Source organism: Ptychodera flava, chromosome 17 (genome assembly GCF_041260155.1).
Source record: "Ptychodera flava strain L36383 chromosome 17, AS_Pfla_20210202, whole genome shotgun sequence".
Lineage (NCBI taxonomy): Eukaryota > Metazoa > Hemichordata > Enteropneusta > Ptychoderidae > Ptychodera > Ptychodera flava.
Window position 1 is genome coordinate 3,954,391 of NC_091944.1, and position 8,727 is coordinate 3,963,117.

Below are 8,727 nucleotides of genomic sequence, written 5' to 3' on the forward strand. Positions count from 1 at the left end.
CTGGGGAGTCACTTTAGCCAGCGCACTTAATGCGCGTGGTGCATGTCGCTTCGCTCTTCGTACCATGTTGTGTACACGGAGTGTGCCAATTTAACGTTAATACGAAGTCTTCTACACGAAGGATTTTGTTTCTGTAAACTACTCTCAAATTGTTGACATGTAATTAATTCTTTTTTATTGTGGTTATTCTTCCATCGGCCGGGCTCGCGCTCGCTCACTGTACTGTAGATAACTGTAGATAACTCCGTATTGCAACATGTAGGTGCTTTTTTCTCATCCACTTGCATGTTTATTGAGTATAATTTATGTACTTAAAGCCCCCACTCAATTATCAGATTTATCTAATATAAATATTATTAACTTGATAAAATATTCAATGGAAACAAAAGAATGACAAACTGTTAATGGGCTATTGACACATTTGCTAATGCGAGAACCTGGGATTGAGAAGGGCGCCTTTAAATGGCAAAATTAGCGATCGAGTAAGGTGATGGAAAACAAAAACAAGAAGTACTCTGCTTGCCATTGTGGTGATGTTGATACTCCCTCGCGTACCGTGAGAGCGGACGACCTCATGTGACCTCGTGCCCTCTCCTCTACCCCTTAAGACAGCCTCTATGTGTTGATCGATGCATACACAGTGATTGATTGAGGTGCTCGGCGATTTTTGCAATCAATGATATTTACTGTATTTTTTAACTATTATATGGCTATTTTGTGATGTTTGTGATTTTAAAATGCTCTAATTAAGATTTCGTTTGTGTGTTTTAACAGACAAAATATTGTGTGAGGGATTACTTTCCACAAATGAGTATGGCTACAAGCAGTAATTAGTTGTTTTTGTCAGATAAGCACATTTTGTCAGATAAGCGCAGTACAGACGTATTTCCAAATTATCAATTAGTGCCCCTAACATTCGGTCTTGAAATATGACTCCCTCTTACACAGTCAGGATAAGATAAAGACCATATGTGGAAGACACGAGGCTGTAAAACTCGAAAAGTGCGGAAAACAAGTTATGGAAATTGTCAGTTGAAAGCAGCAGCTCTGCCCCTCCATTTGAGTTCCCACAGCACAGTCCTAATATTATTTCACGCTTCTCATTGCTTCTTCTAACGTTGACGAAGGACCTCATATAGTAGTTACTTAACGTCTGTATATTAGACGATGTAATCAATTGCAGAATAACGCAATAACCAAAACAATCAATCCATTTATAAATAAATAATAAAGTTATTGAATAATAAATAAATGAATGAATAAATGAATAACGAGCAAATAGTATTTATGATTTATTGCCGCTATTAACATCATTGTAAACCTTTTCTTGATGTACCTCGTATATAAGATTGATATGTACAATCCATAATATATAAATTTACCAGATTTTCAAATATTCTTTGTCATATATTCAAACTTGCTATTAGGGTTTTTTCGGAGCAATGTAATTAATAATAATAATAATGATAATAATAATAATAATAATAATAATAATAATAATAATAATTATTATTATTATTATTATTGTTGTTGTTGTTGTTGTTGTTGTTGTTGTTGTTATTGTTGTTGTTGTTGGTGGTGGTGGTGGTGGTGGTGCTGCTGCTGCTGCTGCTGCTGCTGCTGCTGCTGTTAGTGCTGCTGATGATGATAATGATGATGAAAATTATGCTGCCGCTGATGCTGTTGTCGTCGTCATCATCATCACCGTAACCAGCATCAGTAACTATGCAGGCATGTATCATACAACACGAAAGGTTTCAAAAATCCTCTCGATTCTTGTGTGACTATTACAAATAATTCATAGATTCTTTTTTCTCTTACAGAATGTTTCTATAATACCTTCGGTTCTGCTTGTCAATCGCCCTGTAACTGCATGCCCGAGACATCAATATCGTGCGATCGATATCGAGGTTGCATTTGCAAAGAAAGCTGGAATGGAACGCACTGCCAGATAGGTAATGACAAAAAGAAATCACTGATGCTCTTTCAAAAGCTCCTCAATATTGACAGATAGTTATTACACCACGTCATTGTGTCGTTTTTCGCTTTGTATATGATTTGTTTATGATTCAATTCCTGTTTGTAAGCCTGTAACAGCTCAGTTCACTACTTGTGTGAGTGGAGTATATAAAGCTAAGTAGTATATCATTTAAAGCTTATTTTGCTCACCTTTTGAAAGTGCCTTCTATACTAGCAATCTGGTGGCAATTTAGTTTTCGATAATGCAATTCCCTCTTTCAGGCTCAAATAACGTTCCTTCAGAGATGATCAATCTTTTATAATATTGGCTAAATTTGTACATTCCGATTGTAAAGCAATTATCGTGTTCTGACACTTATGCCTCTTATTCAAAATGTAAGAATTTTATTGCCAAGCAAAATAGTCGTTTTTATTTTATAGTATTTAAAGAACATAATATGAAAATTTCAGAAAATTTGACCCAGTTAAATTCTTTGGAAATTTGGAAATTGGGAGGAAAAAGAAGCCAGGAAATTGGGTGATTTGCATACATTTGCATAAATTAACACTTCTTTATCACGCAGCTTTCGACTGCTTGACAAGCTACAAGGTGAGCCCAACAAATATTTTAATCGTGGGTTTACAAATTAATTAAAATTGAATAAATATTTTGCAAAAAAGTGATTTTTTGAGCAAAATATGCTGTGTTGGGTGCAGCGCCCCCTTAAGCAGCGTTGTCAGGAGTAAGACATCCAAAATTGGCAGAGCTAATGAAGATTATTTCCAAAGCTTGATACTTATAGAGTTCTATGTTAGTTGAGTTCAAAACTCTATTTTCGTAAGTATACCTCATTATTTTATGTTTCCTGAGTTTGTAAATTGGCACAAAATGTTTCTGTGATGTCATTTTTACAAGAACTGAAAGGTTTTTGTCCTATATATCTTACCACAGATAACATAAAACCGACAATACAGATGTGCCCGTTAAATATCACACAGTACGTAGATCGTGGCAAGGACTTCGCTACCGTCACCTGGAACAAGCCTGAATCTTTCGACAACTCAGATCACCTGAATTTTACCGGTACACATCGACCGAACGACAAATTCAGAATCGGGAGAACTTTAGTTACTTACACAGCCGTTGATGGCAGTAACAACATGGCGACCTGCACGTTTTACATACACGTCGTGGGTAATGTGAACTATTAAACTTTTAATGACAACTATTTAACATTTAATCTGACATAACCGGATAATGCCATTTTTTTTTACTTTGATGACTATATTAAAAGTATGTATGTATCTATCGATGGATGGATATCGGACAGATAAAAAGTAACCTTTGATTTAAGAGATAAGAGGACCTTTTGTATTATATTGCATTATATTAACATATTGAACCGGTTTTTCTCTCAAATGCTTTTACGTGTACTTCCATCCTATTACTGTTAACAGCAAAACCAATCGATGTGGGTAAAGTTGGAGGAGCTGCCATATCTATTTTCATCATCCTTGTGCCCCTGTTCATTTACATTGGTTATAAGTACAGGCTCAAGATATATTTAGCATTTTCACTTCCCATTGAAGAATACGATGATGACGGTACGTACCCCTACAAGAATAGATATATCCTGTGTCCATAGACATTACAGCTTTCACTCCACTATCATTGTCCTATCATCTCTATGTTTGATAAATAGAATATTTGACTATGATCACCCCTACCTCCTTCATCATCTGTTTTTTTACACCCATGATGCATTGCATCATTGAATCCATGGTGATGTCATTCTACGAAATGCTATGTTTGGTTTACATGGTCATCAACATACATAAAGTTCGATTAAATTCTTCTGGTATGTATTAATTTCATTTATTTCTTTTAAGGTTTAACAATTAAATATCAAAGGGAAATGGTTCTGTCTGATCTTTGCCGCCCAGTCACAACAAATCATACAACATTCAACCAAAACCACAAATATTTCACTTTGACACTGTGGTCGTCGACATTTGATCATAAGATTCAAATCGTTTGCTCTTGTGTCATAATCTCGATGATATTCGTATTATCAATCAGCCAACTAAATAAATCGTCAAAATGTGACATTGTATCATTGTTTTTTCCACATGTTGGCCTAATGGCAGATCTAGCCTAAATGTTAAGATAGTTTAAAGTGAAGAGAAGGGTCAGAAATGCTGGCATATTTGGATTAAGTGAGAACCGGAAAGAGGCGATTCTTAGTTTTACATTGGGTCCCCGCTATCGACACAGCAAAGAGGAAATATAAAAAAATTAGTCAGTAGTATGTATTAATTTCTTAATGAAATTGCCATTGAATATGTGTAATTGGACGATGTCGAGTCACTCACAATAAATTGTATACGACTCCCCAGGATTATGCTGATATCTTATAAGCTTATTGTTCAGAACGATCCTTGTATTTCCAAGTCCTTTCTATCATTGTAAGAAAACTGACTTAGCAGGGGTACCGACCGTACACACACACATTGGCACAGCCAAGAAAAATGATTCTTGATAATAGATGACAGTCATGACAATGAAAGTATGTAGTGACAGCACGGATGACAATGAAAGAATGCAGTGACAGCACGGATGACAATGAAAGAATGCAGTGACAGCACTGATGACAATGAAAGCATGCAGTGACACCACTGATGACAATGAAAGCATGCCGTGACAGCAATGATGACAGAAATAGCAGAGACAGAGAGTAGATGGTTTCGCAATCACCTTATTGCCACTGAATTCTGTGTATTGCTAAAAAGCAGTCCATATATTTTTTTTCACTCAATGATGCCGTACATACAAACCCGGTACAGACTACAAGCACTGCTGTAGCCTTAAACTATGTTTACATTGGAGTTCATTCACTCAACACTAATTCCTAAACACAAGGTGCCATGCATATTCGGGATTCAATGTTGCAACTCTCACAATCCGACATACTATATCGTAAAAGTAATTCTAAATTGACAAAATAAAGCAAACCATATGCCTTCTATTTTATAGGTGTTTATATGCCCCTTATACTATACACATCATGTGATTGTTATGCTTAAGCAATAGTATGAAGGGTGTGGAATTTATTTGAAATGACTTGTGATGGAAAAAGATATATCACAATACCTAAATCAGCAGAATAAGCTTAAAATCATTTTCAAATATTAAAATGAGCAAGCTGAACAATGGAAGCAGTGATCATGTTGTAATCAGTCAACTCACAATCCACCCCTTTCCTGACAGATCAAAGTCCCTTCCTAAAGGCTATTTGTTCTTTATTCTGGCAGCCATAACTAGGCTGTTGTACATTTGTTGTGTTCGATGAACCTTTTACACCTGATTATATAGGATACTTTTTAATTGATTTTATAATGATTATATAGTTTTGCCGATTCAGTGGGTTTAATGTATCGAATCAAAAATTTATGTAATAATGACCATGTTTTATTTACGAAATCGCAGATGAAAAGGAATGTGACGCATTTGTGACATATAGCAGCAAAGATGAAGAGTTTGTAGATACTGTTTTGACAGATCTCGAGAGAGACAACAGATACAGGCTTTGTCTGCATCAACGAGACTTTCAGGGCGGCCGAAGTAAGTACCATATATTCAGCCATTCGATAATGATTCAAAACAATCGCCACATATACTGTAAAGAATGCGGGAGCATTATTTGTGATTGAAATGAGAAAATATTGATATGACCTTGACAACTTAGTTCAAATATTAGCAATGATCTTCGGCAGCTGTCAACTAAGGGGCCCGACTAGCAATAACATTTGTCTAAAGTTCAATTTGGTCTTATGATTTTCATAAAAATCCTGAAGAACAAACAAATAAACAAACAAATAAATAAATAAATAAATAAATAGCTGACTGGTGCAGAGGTATGTACACAATTGCAAGGGAAAAATAGGGAAGTCATTGAGCGGGATCATGAGCTAACCAGTTGCCCTGTTTCTCACCTTTATTGTTTGTTTTTAACTTCAGTAGAGTGTTAGGGTTAGCCTTTTGTGATCTGCAATAGCAGATCACGGGAATGTCACATGATGATCACATGACTGGAGAGTAAGAGTGTTGATCAAGTGAGCGATAGTGCTCAGACTGGCTTCGCCCTGCCTCCGCACAACTCCGTAAGGGTCACATTATAACATTCATTTTTAGAGTTTTGATGTTTACATATATATAGTAACACAGCACTGTTTGATGAAAAGAAAATATTGACGTTTATGAAAAGCGCAGAAAGAGTTGTGTTATTCTGTAGAAGTAAAGTGGTATAAGCTGGAAAAGGACAACATGCGTGTTCTTCAGGTAAATCCAGGACAGTGGTTGTGTTAGGTAGCTTCAGTGTAATGCAGTATCCTGGCTTTGTGAAAGAACGATGATTCTCAAATTTAAAAAAACCTTGAAACTAATAGTGTTTTTCAGGATGCAGAAGTTGACGAATAGCTCCGTAAAATGCGAAAATGTGTGGAAACCCTATTTGATTCATGACACAAAAAAACTTGTATTTTCCAGATAGAAAGGAATATATATTATATATATATATATATATATATATATATATATATATATATATATATATATATATATAATTGTGACCTCACAGAGTTGCTTGGCAGTCTAGCGCAGTGTGCAAAGCCGACAACAGTAATGTCAAACAATCAGCACCCTTGCTTTTTAGTCATGTGATAATATCACCATCAGGTTACTGCTGCATGATCAGCAATACAAAACTTCTTTTCTAGAAAATAGCCTTGCATTCTACTAACCTCATGACCATTGCAACTTTTACTAAAATAATCGGTCACAACTTCATCGCTTGGTTTTTTCAGGTATATTTTACAATATCGAAGAGGCATTAAACAAGAGTAGATGTACCATTTTGGTACTCTCTCCAGCATTCATAGAGAGTAAATGGTGCCAATTTGAGACAATGTCAGCTATGAGAAGATTAGTAGACAGTGGACAAAGGCTGATACCAATCATGAAAGAAGATGTCATGCACCTTGAACTACCTCTTCTAATGAAGAGGATTCTGGATTCTGTTACTTACATAAAGTGGACACAGAATGGAACGGCGAAACAAAAAGAGAAGTTTTGGAATGAGCTTAGTAGTGCTATCAGGAGACGAACAAAACACCCTGAAGGCCGTTTGAGGAGGATAATGATTGCCTTTCACCAACGAATTTTGGATTGTGTTGCATTTCGTTATAGGAGACTCAATAATCACGAAGATGTTGCGTAGCTCAGTTGAAAGCATTCCATGATGTAAAATGGTTATGCAGTAGTATGATATCAGTAGAACTAGCATATTGGAAAAAGAATGCATTAATTCGTAAAAGTAATAAAAGCAGTCGTGAATTTTCAATCCCTCACAGTTACAATACAGATATGTAACAGTATATGCTGCACTTGTCAGAAAATTGACATTTTACTATTACAATATTGCCATGAGTCTGCCACGTCCTTTAAATTTCTATTTCTAAAATCAGGAGCGATAATTGAGAAAGGTCCATGCAATACACAATTTTAGTACATACCTGATGTAAAAGTTGCTAAAAATTGTCATTAATAGCATCTTTAATGTACTTAGGCCAATCTCACTTTTGCCTCTATTTAGTATGAGTTTTGACTGATTTATAATTATCATTATAATCATGTTAAATTTTCAATCAGTGAAAGTCAACACGAATTTGTCAATGGTCGTTCGGCTGTGACAAATCTGATATCATACACCAACTTAGTTGTGGACAAATAAGTGCAGCCTGACTCCATTTACCTGGATTTTTCAAAAGCTTTTGACTCAGTACATCATCTTTTGTCGCTTCATAAACCAGGCTCTCCACATATATAAACTGTAGAGTACAAAGGATTGCTCTTGACGAACAACTGCCGTCATAGTGCCAAATAATATTAGGTATATTCCAAGGGTCTATTTTGGGGCCACTCCTATTTGTAGTTTACATCAATGACATGTCTGAATGTCTGAGTCATGCAAATTTATCTTTGTATGACGACAATTCCAAGTTATTTATGTCCATTAAGTTGTCTGATTGCGTAATGTAAAAAAATGTTTCTGTATTTCATGTACGATGAAACAAAATGTCAACATATTTCCTACAAATGTGGGAAACAAACTTTCTAGAATCGTGCAAATCTTGTATGAGACCTTGGTGTATTTCTAAACTTAACTGGAGTATGCATACTAAGCATGTTGTTGTAAAGGCTTTCAAAATGTTTAGATTTATCGAGCGTACTTGTAAAACATTTTATCAGTATCCAAGTTTAAGAACATTATATGTCTCCTTTTCAGAAGCCACGTTGAATATTGCTCACCTATCTTCCCCCCCCCCCACAAATTGTATTATATATGGAAACTAGGAAGAGTCAAAATGGAATTTATCAAATATCCTTGCATCCGTTCATCGCATGCTTATTCTAAGGAAATGTATAGTAATTTGTGTTATAAATTTCGCCTTTCTACACTCGACAACAGACAATAAGTTTTAGACACAGTCTTTCTTTTTAAACTCCTACACTCTTGTTATAGTATACCAGATGTGTTTACACAAACTAATTTTAACTTTCCTGCTTTTACATTGCGTCATAGTTTTTTTAAACCAACACATACAAATATCTTGAAAAACGTTTTTATCAAGCTCCAGACATATTTTAACTCCATTTGCCACTTGCAAAATGTTTATGTTTTTAATAACTACACTCATTTCCGACATTCA

At 35.4% G+C, this 8,727-nt stretch overlaps 1 protein-coding gene across 5 annotated transcripts in view; it reads left to right on the plus strand.

Moving 5' to 3' along the window:
• LOC139115187 (uncharacterized) overlaps positions 1-8,727 on the plus strand; it is a 56,499-nt gene extending 47,772 nt beyond the window's left edge. For 2 of the 5 annotated variants that reach the window (XM_070677123.1, XM_070677124.1), the window contains 5 exons: positions 1,824-1,955; positions 2,912-3,154; positions 3,418-3,564; positions 5,447-5,581; positions 6,823-8,725. In XM_070677123.1, coding sequence (XP_070533224.1) covers positions 1,824-1,955; positions 2,912-3,154; positions 3,418-3,564; positions 5,447-5,581; positions 6,823-7,235 — 1,070 coding nt within the window. In that variant the 3' untranslated portion in view covers positions 7,236-8,725. Of the gene's footprint in view, positions 1-1,823; positions 1,956-2,911; positions 3,155-3,417; positions 3,565-5,446; positions 5,582-6,822 lie in introns of all 5 variants that reach the window. The other 3 variants (XM_070677122.1, XM_070677121.1, XM_070677125.1) reach the window with 2 other exon arrangements.